General features: G+C 45.4%; 1 protein-coding gene across 4 annotated transcripts; it reads right to left on the bottom strand.

Annotated features, from left to right (window-relative positions):
* Positions 1–2,873: 2,873 nt before the first annotated feature.
* Positions 2,874–12,429, bottom strand: CCNA1 (cyclin A1). 4 transcript variants are annotated; one of them, XM_039519455.1, is made up of 9 exons: positions 12,331–12,429; positions 10,805–10,981; positions 7,943–8,186; positions 7,592–7,716; positions 6,767–6,990; positions 5,962–6,166; positions 4,968–5,081; positions 3,392–3,525; positions 2,874–2,948 (listed from the first exon to the last, which is right to left on the bottom strand). In XM_039519455.1, the coding sequence occupies exons 2-9, from the start codon at positions 10,955–10,957 to the stop codon at positions 2,897–2,899; spliced, it is 1,251 nt and encodes a 416-aa protein (XP_039375389.1). In that variant the 5' UTR covers positions 10,958–10,981; positions 12,331–12,429; the 3' UTR covers positions 2,874–2,896. The 4 variants fall into 4 exon arrangements, with proteins under 4 accessions (XP_039375389.1, XP_039375400.1, XP_039375416.1 ...); XM_039519466.1 differs by lacking the exon at positions 12,331–12,429 and adding an exon at positions 12,055–12,199; XM_039519482.1 differs by lacking the exon at positions 12,331–12,429 and adding an exon at positions 11,870–12,022.
* Positions 12,430–12,737: the final 308 nt, after the last annotated feature.

Here is a 12,737-nt window from a genome sequence, read left to right as displayed (position 1 = left end):
CCTCATTTACATTAGTTCTTCTGGGGAAATTGGATTTCACTTAAAGTTGCATTTTTCAGGATCATAACTACACTGTTAAGTGAGGAGTTACTGTACATTGGAACCAGGAATAAAAGACAGATCTGATCTGGAAGAGAAGTGCCCAAAAACTGCTAAATAAAGGTTCTCTTAAATAACCAAGGTGGGTCTATTTCGGCAACTCACTTTAATATTATGAGTTAAGAAAAAGAAAGTCACACCCTCACATTAGACCATTTACTAAATCTAAATAACCCATAAACTAGATTTCATTTTTGCAAGTGCCAGTTTGATTAAGGTAGCACCATAGATGTAATGTTTTATTTTAATAGAGCACTTGTTCTAGTGGCTCAATAAATTCTACTCTAAGTTTATCCACTCTGGATTGATACAGACAGAGGGTTCCCCCTGAGTCAACATGCCACTGAGAGCTGAAAACAAGGCCAATATGTTTAGGTCCTGAAAGAGTGCAGGTCAGCAGGGGGTCTCCCTGTATTGCATTTTAGTCATCTCAAGAAGGGATTAGACAGGATGTTAATGACAACCTATAGCCACTAAATCAGATGGTGTTTTAGACACCATTAAGGACAAAAACACAAGGGATCAAGACAGATGGCAGGAGATAGTGTCGGCTGTTCAAATGCACACTTGAATTTTTACTTCTAAAGAAGCAGTTTGCAAAATGCATTGGAAGCAAGGGGAAAGTCTCTTAGGGAAGACCATGAGAAACGTCCTGTGGCAAAAAGAGGCAGATAGATACCAAAGCATCTTTTCAGATTAGATGAGGTAGTAGTCCAAGGCCTGATAGGACTGCAGTATTTACATACAATCTGAGCACATTGTATCTGTTAACATAGTAACAGACTGGAAGGACTTTAGGGCAAGGGGGTGCAGGGGGAGAAGTCAGATTTGTTTCAAGCTTTCTTTGAAAAGCTGAAGCTTGGGTAAGGGAAGATCACTAGGGCTCCTTCCCCAATGAGTCTTGTGTGGTGTTATGAACCCTAAGAAGCAGAGTTTAGATTACAAGGGTAAGATGGGAATGTTAAAAAGTTGGACAAAATCAAGTATGGAAGAATTTAAGGCTGTTTCCCTGACAGCCTAGTCTTAAGTGAAGGGGAATCCTGGTGTGTGGCATATTGAGAGATCAGAGTACTAGAATGTGTGCAGTATTTAAGAATCCTACACTGGGATATAGAGATCCTCCAATTTCTATAGCATAAAAGTACCCAAGGCCACAGTATGTAATGTCCTCTAACTTCATCTTGGATTCTTTCTGGTTGGTCTTCTGCACCCTCTACTCTGCTTTCACCATGGGTTCTACTGCTTTAAGGTCCAATCTCAGGTACCCTGCACTGCCTGCCCCAAATTCATCCTCACTGCTGCTTTAATCTGCTCTTCACTGAAGTCTTATCCTTTAAGGCTGTCCTTGTCTGTTTCTTGAGAAAGACCAGGTAAACAATTTGCCTGTTGTGTGTGCACACAAAAATTAATCCTCATCAGCTACTCACAGATTCAAATATTTTTCCCACCAACCTCTCCACTCCTGACTTCTCAGTCTAGTCACACAGGCTGAAATAAACATCTCCACAGCACTTTAAGAGCTTAATATGGCCAAAACCTCAACTCCTCTTTTTGCTCAAGTTCTGTCACTATTAACAAGCCATTCCTGTCATTCAGGTGCACAGCTGGGGAGGGAGTGACATCTTTGACTTCTCTCTCCCGTGTCATTTCCCCCCCCAACAGTAGTGTCCAAACCCTGCTGCAGCTCCCAGAAGAGAGAGTTAGACTTTCTTTCTACATAGCTAGCACGCCTAGCCCTTATATTGCATTTTAATGACTGCAGTGTCCACTTCTTTGGCCTCAAACATCTATATGTCCCCTAACTTTAGGCACATCTAAGGGGCCCATGAATATCACATCTCTTCCCCTTCAATTCTCTGCATTGCCTCTCCTCCCCACGCCATAGCATCAAGTTTCATCTTTGCTTATGAAGTCCCCACAATTCTGCCCCTCACTACTCATCTGCTGTAGACTCAACTCACTCTTACCCTTTCTTTCCCCTGCCAATTAAGTATTCAAGGATTGCATGTTTGCCTCCCCAATATATGCCTACACATTCTACCTGGGAACACCAACTCTGAACTTAGCCATATGGCTTTCTCTAATTCCCTTAAGACCACTTCTGCTGTGATCTCACCTAAAAGAAGCTAGCCACCCACTGATGGTTTGATGGTACAGCACTTGAAAGGAATTATATTCAAGAGGATTTGTGCAATAGCCAACTTTCATAGTTAGGTGATCTCATGTGTTGCCTTTGCTATCCTTCCTGTTTGAAGCAAGACTCAAATGACAGACTGACTGCAAGATCTCCCGGGCAGCTATTATATTAATTTATGGTAAGAGTCAATACAGTTTCTCCTCTTGATTCACAACTCATTTTGGGATCTAGATAAGATGTATAGGTTATAAGGCCACAAGGACTATTATGATCATCCAGTCTGACCTCCTGTCGAACACAGGCCATAGGATTTCTGAGCTTTTTTCCCCTAAGATGCTCCCGTTCAAACAAACTTACCCAATATTGATTCAGAGAGGTGCCAAAGATGGAGACTCCACCACAATTCTTAGTAAGTTGAGGCTTAGACAAGTGAAGTTAGAGACATTCATAAGGCAAGATATTTATTAAAAGTGCTTTTAGTTTACATTAAAACTAGACTAGAGTCCTTGTAAAAAAATCATATTTAAAAACATCAGCTAAAACAATAAGCATCATGGTTACTGACACATGACCTGCAGTGCCCTATAAAAATGTAAGACAACTCTGTTGATCAGGAGGCAAGTGCTTTGATTTTTTGTCAGTGTGTTGGTTCACTGGCATTTATTGCAGAGGAAGAACTGCTGGTGGCTCCATAAAGGATACATGCATGTACCTGCAATAGAAACCAGCAGCTAGTTAGTTACAAGTTATTTACCTGACATCTTGTTAATAGGAAACCCTACTTGAGGTACAAGAATGATTAGGATTTCAGCTGCTGAGTGCTTCAGCATCATGCAAGTCTGAAACAGAGTTATTGCTATGCCTAGATTATAAAAGATTGCTCTTATAAGAAGAACAGTTCTTACTATTAAGATCACCTCAACCTTCAAGATGTGTGTAGTTAGCATCAGCCACTACCTTGTTAGGGGAGCTACTAGATAGGACTACCAGTTATGTAGAAACTTTTGATTAAATAGCTTGCACATAGGACCTCCCATAGCATAGCTCCATTGATTAGAACAGCATGATTTGCATCAGTTGAGGAAATTTGGCCAATTTTAAGCCCTGCTGTTGTTTGGAGCCAAACAGAAAGCATTTAGTGTCTTAAGAACTTACTTTGACAGCTTGTATTTCTCTCTAATTGCTTGCTGTGGTCGATGAGAAGCATCAAGGCATGTTTTATGTAGATCACTCAGACAAGGCACTATCTCGCTTAGCGAATACCCAGTGAATGCAGCAAGTGTTTCTGGCTGATCAGTAGAGAAAAGAATTACTGTACATTATTGCATGTGGTTAGGTACTGCGTCTTCCAGATTTTGGTAGAGGCCCTCTGTCAAGAAGCAAGTCACATTTCTGCTGAATACTTAGGTGGACAGATGCATCTATTTTGCTGCTGAAGTGAGATCCCATAGCAATCACCATAGAGGACGTGAGCCCTTTCAATACCCCAGATGCATCCTAGCATCAATGTCCACTTTAGGTCTTTACTATAGCAGAGAAGGCTGACAAGAAGCTCCTTCTGATGCAGACAGAATACTTGCTGGTTTCTTTCACCACTTCTGACCAGTGTCCCTTACCATTACCACCAAATGAAATGATTCCTACAGCACATAGGCAAATACCAATAAGACTGGTATTTGGATAAAACCATGTGCACTAAGATTCTTCTCCCCCCATAACACAAAGACAGTTGCATAGAGGCCAGTTTATCAGTTTTTATAGGGTGGGGTCAATACATTGACAAGATGGTTAATTATATGATGAGTCTCATTAGGACTGTGTACCATAACAGGTTAGTCTCAGCCAGTGACCAAAGTATTGTTCCTGCCTGTGCAGAAATTCTAGATGGAAGAGAGGAACAAGTCTTCAACTAGCTAGATCAGGAGTGAGTAAACTTTTTGGCCTGAGGGCCACATCAGGGTGCAAAACTGTATGGAGGGCCAAGTAGGGAAGGCTGTGCCCCCCAAACAGCCTGGCCCTCACCCCCTATCCACCTCCTCACTGCCCCCCTCAGAATACCTCCATCCAACCCCCCTGCTCCTTGTCCCCTGACCATGCCGTCCTGGGACCCCTGACCTTAGCTGCCCCCCAGGACCCCTGTCCCCTCACTGCTCCAACCCCTATCCACACCCTTGCCTCCTGACACCCCCCCCCGGGACCCCACCCCCTATCTAATCCCCCCTGTTCCATGCCCCATCCAACAGCCCCTAACTGCCCCCAGAACCCCTGCCCCATATCCAACCCCCCAACTCCAGCCCCCTTACCATGCTGCTTAGAGCAGCATGTCTGAAGCCGCGCCTCCCAGCTGGAGCCAAACACACTGTCGCACTGCCTGGCATGAGCATGCAGCCCCACCCCAGAGTGCTGCACACATGGCGGCATGGCTGCGGAGGAGGGGAAGGGGGGAGGATAGCAGGGGAGGGGCTGGGGGCTAGCTGCCCAGCCAGGAGCTCAGGGGCCAGGCAGGAGGGTCCCGTGGGCTGGATGTGGCCTGTGGGCCATAGTTTGCCCACCTCTGAGATAGATATAAACTGTGTGCCAGTGGAAAAAAGCCTGTTTAGTTGAACTAGAACCCTCCCAAGAGATCTGCTAGTTCATACTATCTGGAATGGAGATTCTTTCCACTCAAGTCTGAACCTGTAGATGTAAGAAACCCCCTTTTCCACAGCACCTCAGAGAATTAAGAGCTTACCCACAAATGCCTGTTCACAGTGTAATTTGCTAGACAGTAAGCTGCTGCAGCAGTTTGCGAAGGAAGGTACTTCAGAAATGGATCAGCTTCCAGGAGACTCAACTCTGCTACATACTAGGCACAAGAAGTTTGCAAAAAGTTACTTTCAAATAGACCCCTGCATATACAATGGGATCAATTCAGTGTGCTCTAAACAAGCATTGGTTATCTTTCCAGCACCACAGTTTTGGAGAACAGTGGATCATTATATACTCTGTTTAGTAAGTTAGGGTGAAATCCTGCCCTCACTGGAGTCAACAGCAGTTCTACAATGATCTTCAATGGGGCCAGACGTCACCTTTTAGACACAGATAGCAGTTAGTTGAGTGATGGCTGGGCAGTCTTGTGGTCAAGGCACTGGACTGGGACTCAGGAGGCCTGGGTTTGTTTTCAGTTCTATCACAGGCTTCTTATATGGCCCGAGGCGAGTTAGTTTGTGCGCCTCAGCTCCTCATCTGAGCCAGTGGGAATAAGACTTGCTTTCTTTTACCCTTTGTCCTTTAAATTGATAGTGAACGTTTACATCCTGTAGAGCTATATTATATTGGTACAGTCAGTGGTTAGCATGGCAGGGTCCTGATCTTTGTTGGGACCTCTGGGCTCTACCACTATACATGTACTATCAATACAGAGGGACAGCATAAAGCTGTAGGTTTTGGAAAGCAAGAAGTGCAACAGATTTTGCTATTAGGTTTAAGTTTAATTCCTGTGCTGTGTACTGTTACCAGGCCTGCACTTTATGCAATCTCCAGTTAGGGTACTGGTTTATCGGGGGTGTTAGTCATGTTTGACAGGCAAGCACCCTCAGCATGTTCCCTGTGGTAGGTGTTTTCCAATCAAGAAGATGCTCCTCAGAGTAAACCGAGACTGAAAGTTCCCACACCTCCACCTCCTACATGTTCCTGCTTTAGCAATCGCTGCCCTCCCACAGCCCTTAAAGGAGTGTAACACATACCCTTGCAAAGTTCTCTGTCCTGACACAGACTCCATGTCTCTGTAAATACTGAAGGAGAAACTGGTTGATAGTTGGTACTGTCAAGTCAAAAGCTAGTACTTTCAGGAGCAGGTGTTCCATTCTTAATAGCTGTCTCTTTGTGTAAGTATCATCGGTTATATACACAAACTCCTCTATCTCCGGAGGGTAGATCTCTTCATATTTCCTAAAAAGGAGTGCAAAGTCCATTAAGTCTAAAGTTGGAAGTTTCAATCAGAAAGAAAGGTTTGTAGGAGTCAGTGCTGGGATGAGCATATGGGTCCACCTTCATCCAAGAAGATTCACAGACTTCAACCCCCACCTAGGCATATCCTGTAACACACGGTACCTTTTGACAAGCTTAATACATTCAACTCTTGCCTACAAGTCCTTTTTAGATTGACTATACAACAGGGCAGCATTTACAGACATTAGACTGCCTCCTTAAGAACCAGATTATGCAAGATGCCATGTTGTACCATTTTTTAAACAGAATTCACATTGAAGTTAAGAAGCTTGAGCTTTAAGAGCCAAAAGTCCAAGTGATACAATATGCTCCAGACAAAATAAGTTTTGGTTTAGCCCATGTTCAAAATCAGTAAGAGGAGTTTGTGAATTAAGTAGAATGATAGCACGTTAGTTTGAAAACAACAAGGTTCGTGTTGTCAGAACCAGCACAACTCTTCAGAACAGATTTTAGTTTCAACCTCTAAATGAGAGGAAGAGGTCTTTTCCCACAAGAAGTTTGTCTGTCAAGACTTCTGTAGGCAACATAAAGAACACTTACGCAGCCAGAAGGATTGCTGCTGTTCCCACAAGCTGCAGCTTCCCTCTGAGGACAGACATACAGGAAAGAAACCTGTCCAGAAAGTTGACAGCTAGGTACAGTGTTTCAGTACGAAGTTTGTATTCTTGCCCAACTTCCACCAGCCAGTCCACCAAGATTGCACGCATCCCTGAGGTGATGTCTGGCTGCTTTCGCATGTAATATGGTTTTGGCCTGTATCTTACCTGTTTGGAAAGATTGGAGGTTCAGTAATTAGGACATTATAAGAACAACCACCTTTGCCATATCAATGGTGTAAACAATTATTCTCACTGATGGTCGATATATTAAGACCATTACAGATTCCCACTATCAGTGAGTGGAGAGCTGTACTGAACTCATGATTAACTTTTGTTGCACCTACTCTGGTGTGGGTAGGAGACACAGGTAACCACCACCTCCTCAGATTGCTACAGCCTTTTTTGCCATATTCTCTTACTCTCAACCTGATAAATAGGTTCTCAAGAGCTGTTGAAAGTCTCTTCACCCTGGCAAAGCTCAGTTACACATTCCATCTGAGAGAGGAGCTAGAGTCAAAGCTGTCATGCATTTTAGAAGAATCTTCTCTCACCACCTCCTGCTCGGACCTTGGCCAGCAACACAAGGAGCTTACTGAGAAAGCTTTGTTAAAGAGAATGCAGGCAGTAAAGAGATGCTAAATGACAACCTGAGAATCTGAAAGTTGTGTCATGCAGCAATACTTTAAGAGTGGTAATCTACATCTAAGAGGCAAGTGTTGCCAGTACAAGGAAACATTGACATTATAGGCTTGTGAAAGCCACTCACTTCAGCTTCTCTAAGGTACTGATGAATGTCTTCTGCATAGTCTCCCACATTCATTACATCCACGATGTTATCCACATAAACTTCATGTTGTGACTGCAATGATGTATCCACCAACATAGGAGAACCTGCACAATCAGGATTCTTATTACACAAGGCATCCAACAAGACATTTAGATGGGACATTTTTCCTTTCAACTTATCCTGCCAATTTTCTGGCAGTACAAGATTCAATCACATTTATATGAACAAGTAATCTACAGATAATTTAGACAAGTTTACTTTTATTAAAAAACCAGCCACTTCATGTATGAGATTAATGTTACAAGCAAGGTTCTGAGCACTGACAGTTACCTGTACTCAAATCCAACAGCAGATGAATATTGGGCTTCATTGTGCTAGTATCCACTTCACACAGGCTGGATTCCACCTCTTCTACAACTGTGCAGCTGCATCTGTCTTTCTGCTCTGGTTCATCTACATATATAGAAAACCCTTGCTTGGATGTTACATTGACCACACAGCTGGGCAATATATTCTTTCCAGATGGAGGGAAAGCATTTTCAGAGCCAGAGAAGCGTCTGACTATTGTGGTACCCTGAAATAAAGTACAGATTAAACCTGTAGGAAGAGATTTAGGTACAAACAGTGCAATTCATATTTTTAGAGGAAAACCACCCATTTTCCTTAGCACTGCAGACTGCAAGCACTTGCATCAATAAACTGAACATTAGTGGAAACAAAGCTTGCCATTATAACTGGCATTTAGGAAATTCTGCTTACTGCCATCTTGCTGTAATGATGGACATCTGTGCTACATGGAGAATTATCTATCTTCCAGTTTAATAAGCCAGGTTCAGTCTTGAATAATCTTATATTGCTAGTGTCAAACATTCATCTGCAAGATAGCCAGCCTGAGCAATTCTGCTGAAATGCCAACTGTAATTATAAGCTCTGAGCTACAGTTCAATTTATTCATGCTGAGAACTACCAACGTTAAATGCAGTCCAACACTTGTTACCTTAGCTTGCTGATGAAAACAAGAAATGCATTAAGAGTTTAAAGCAGTCTTTTATAATTTGATATTAAGGTTGTTAAAATGGTTTTTGCATATGTATACTAATGCAAAGCCTCATGTTGCAAGAGGTAATTTTAAGAGTATCGTTTTCAGAAAAAAACTGGGTTTTGTATTGAAAAGCTAATAAAAGCCTTTTATAAGGGTCATATCAGTCTTCCTGGACCGCCAATAGTCAAGAGCAATCATGTAGATGAAAGCCAGCAGAAGTTTCTTATAATTCTAGTGAGTATGTCAGTGAAGTGCACAAGTAGATTAGAGTTTAGTCCATGTCTATAGTGAAGGTTTTGAACTGGGCAAGTAGTTTGTCTGTTCATCCCATGAACATGAGGTAAGAGCTTGCAGCCCCCAATGAGCATACGCTGTATTAAGTGCATCATAAGTCATGTCTTTGAGCAATACATTAGGCACTGAGGTTTGAAAAAAGCTTTGGCCAAAGTCAGGCTCTGAAATAAATAGAGCCAATTTTCAGAATGTTGAGCAATCACAAATCCCACCATGTCAGTAAGAGCCGCCGTTGCAGTGACTCAAATACGAACTTTTCAGAGATGCTGTGCCCCTACAACCCCCATTTGACTTCAGTGGGATTTGTGGGTATGCCAAACTTCTGTAGCCAGGTTCCTTTATTTAGGAGCCTGGCTTTATACACTCAGATTTGAAGATGGTGGGGGGAAAGGGAGGGTGTCTATTTTTATTGCACAATACCACATGTACTCTAAGGATTACCACCTTTAAATGGTAATCTGTTATTACTCTAATCCCACTGGACTGTTTTCCTCAAAAGAGGTTTGCACAGGAGTAGCAACTACTATACATGCAAGGACCTACTGTGTCAGACTGGAATGAGTACTAGAGAGTCATGCTAACCAGATTAAAATCTGCATAGTGGCTCTGGCACCTAAATTTATTCTGAAGCATGAGGGAAACTGAGAAAAAAGGCTATCCCAAAAGTAATGCTTGCTCTCTGAATGATTGCCACCATATCAACACACTGTAGGAGCCATGTACCGAGCCACGGAACCTTTGAGCAGTAATTGGCAGTTAAGAAGCATATACATTTCCACTGAGCCCTACATTCCATAGGCTAGGGGTTCAGAGAAGCCACTTAACAGTCCCTCCCTCTCCAGAAATGTTACTTAAAGCTGGGCTCCAAGTTAGAGCAGAGGAGAAATGGTCAGTAGGGCCACACTGTAGAATACTAGCTAGCCATGACCTCCTCAAAAAGCTCTGCTAACTGAACAGGGATTGAAGCACTACCCTTTTAAATCCCATGCGTGAGCTGGATGAAATATTGAGAGAAAAGGAAATCATGTGATTTAGCCAAATTCCATATTGCAAACCTAGTACTGTCAGCCCCAAGCTAAAAAGAATCATGAAATAACCTTAAAAAAGTCAAGAGGTAATAAATGCCGGGTTCTTTTTATTTGCCTTCTAGTTTGAGCCTTTAAGTTACACTTGGGCCACATTTTCAAGCTTGTTTCTGCAACCCTGTGGGCTAGAAGTTTATCCTTAAAAAAAAAGCAGAACTGAGATTCTCCAGTCATCAAAGGATTTCAGAAGCTAGGGCTTCAAAGAAGACACTAAAAAACATGATATTTGCAATAAAATTGCCAGAGTTGGTATTGTGTCCCTCCAGTGTAAGCAGAGGGTCAGGTCATTTATCAGGCTTATCATTTTGGAGGAGGGGCGGGGGGAATGAAGCCAGGTTAAGTATTTACATACTTAAATAGTCCTGATCAGTCAGACTTTTAGATACCTGTTTGGCACATATGTTTTAACTCAGGTTTACCAACATTCACAGCAATGCCCTTGACAGTTTACATATATCAGTTCACAAAAGTAAGGTTTAAAAAAAGATGAACTAGGTTTAGAGAAACATTCAATTTAGGTAAGGAAAAAACCGTCATAGCTCCTCATTGTCTCTGGTTAAGATGCATAACAAGAAGAAACCCAGTGCTGGAATAAAAGGGGCCTTGACAAAATCTGTTTGGAGACAATAAAAGCTTCCATGGCAACTGCACAAGCTATATCTGACTTAAGTAGTGTCATCCACAGGTGCACAAAAGGCACCTCAGGCATTTGCCAGCCACTTATCAGTGTAACCCCACAGTAAGCAATGGGGTTCACCCCCCAAAAGTTACCTGGCCACATGCCCTCAAGCACTGCCCATTCTCGGTCAGCAGCCCAAGTACGGCCCTCGGTGGGGGATTTTGGTTGGAATAAGGCCCAGCTGCAACCCGGCGGATCTCCCAACTTCCAGGTTGGGAGATCCCACTCTTATCGTTGTGATGCATTGTTTCAAGGTCAGCAGCTGGCAGCTAAGAAGAGAAGAGAATGGCATGTTAGTCATCTCAGGCAAGTTCACCCCAATTTCTCTCTAGAGAAGACAGTCCAGATTCTCCTTCCCCCGCCTAGGAGGAGTGCAGATCTCTCTCATGACCACTTCTCATTCTAAAGGCAGGATTCTAGGTCTCATCATTAGCCACTGGAACAATTTACCAAGAGTCATGGGGGAATTCTCCATCACTGACAGTGTTTAAATCAAGAGTGGATGTTTTTCTAAAAGATAGGCTCTAGGAATTATTTCGTGGAGGTCTCTGGCCTACATTATATTGGTCAGACAAGATGATCACAATGATCCTTTCTGAGCTTAGAATCTGTGACTCATAAGCAGTAGATCTTTTTTCAAACTCACAGTGCGATAGATTTGCCTTCATTAATGCCCCCACCACCACCACCACCACCACCAATCCCCACCAAAAAATCTGCTTCCCTGTTGGAGCCCTGGAGAGGCAGTTCTAGAAAGACACTAACTCCCTACAAGTGCTGCGGCTCTGGAGAAGTGGAGCAAGACACCAGCTCCTCCGGGGTGGGGGAGAATACTGCCCGGGTGTGTGTGTGTGTGTGTCAGGGATGCAAGGGAAGAGGCTAGTGAAAGGAAGCGCCTGCAGTAACCCAGGCCAGAGGGCTCCCGCCGGGCTCTCTCATGCACAGGTCTGCGGCGCTCCTTGCCTTTGCGCACTGCTAGGGCAGAGCTCGCCGAGCAGCGGCCAGAGCGGGAGGGTTACAGGCTCGCGAGCTCCCAGGAGCTCCTGCACCCCCAGCCCCGGCTGCAATGCTCGGGCCAGGCGCCCACAGGAGTCCGAGCGGGGGGAGCCGCCCCCCGCGCACTAGTGCCCCGGGAGCCCCGCTGCGCTCGGCATTACACGCCAGCCCCGCAGCCGGGGAGACCCCGCCGCCTCTGCCGCTACTGCCGCCGCCGCCCCTTGCCCGCCAGGCAGCGAGTGGCCAGGGCGCCGAGCCGCGCCGCTGCCCCGGCCCAGCCTATGTAGCCGCGTCCCGGGGCGGGGCGGGGCGGCGGCGCCGCCCCTCCCGCGCGGGCGCTGATTACTTTCGAGCCGCCCGCGGCTGTTGGTGCCGCCGGCCCGTTGGAAGCGGAGACCGGCGGCGGCTCCCGTGGCAACCGCGGCGGCCGAGCCGGGGCCTTGGCTGGGGATCTCCATGGAGACCCGGCCCGCCGCGGGGGTCCGCGCCACCCGCCCCGCCCAGGGGGGCAGGATGGGTCCCCTGCCTCGGGGCTCGCGCGAGTCCGGGACCCCCACGCAGGGCCGGGTCCCAGCAGGGCGAGTCACGCTCCCGCCGCCGAGTAGCCCCTGCTGGGACTCACCAGCAGCGAGACGCTGCTCCCCCAGGTACAGTCACCCGCTGCCAGCCGGAGCCGTGCGAGCCATGGGAGAGGGACCCCCCGTTCCGAATGGCGCGTGGGACCCGCGCACCTTCCGCGCCCTCCCGTAAACCGCAGCACACGAGGCCCCACTCATTGGGCACCAGGGATTGCAAGTGCTGCTCCTTTTGCACAGTGAGTTTAAAAAAAATCATCAATGATAGGCCTTCGTGCATCCGGTGCAGGAGTACCGCAACAAAAACCAGAACCCAGTTGAAATTTGCAACTTTGGCCCTCAAATCCAAAAGATACAATCTGAATAGGAAACAAATGTAAATGTCTTCTGCATCACTGGTAAAATCTAGAAGGGGTAGGCAACCTATGGTACGTGTGCCGAAGGTGGCACGTGA

Source organism: Mauremys reevesii, linkage group 1 (genome assembly GCF_016161935.1).
Source record: "Mauremys reevesii isolate NIE-2019 linkage group 1, ASM1616193v1, whole genome shotgun sequence".
Lineage (NCBI taxonomy): Eukaryota > Metazoa > Chordata > Testudines > Geoemydidae > Mauremys > Mauremys reevesii.
This window is presented reverse-complemented; position numbering and strand designations above follow the sequence as displayed.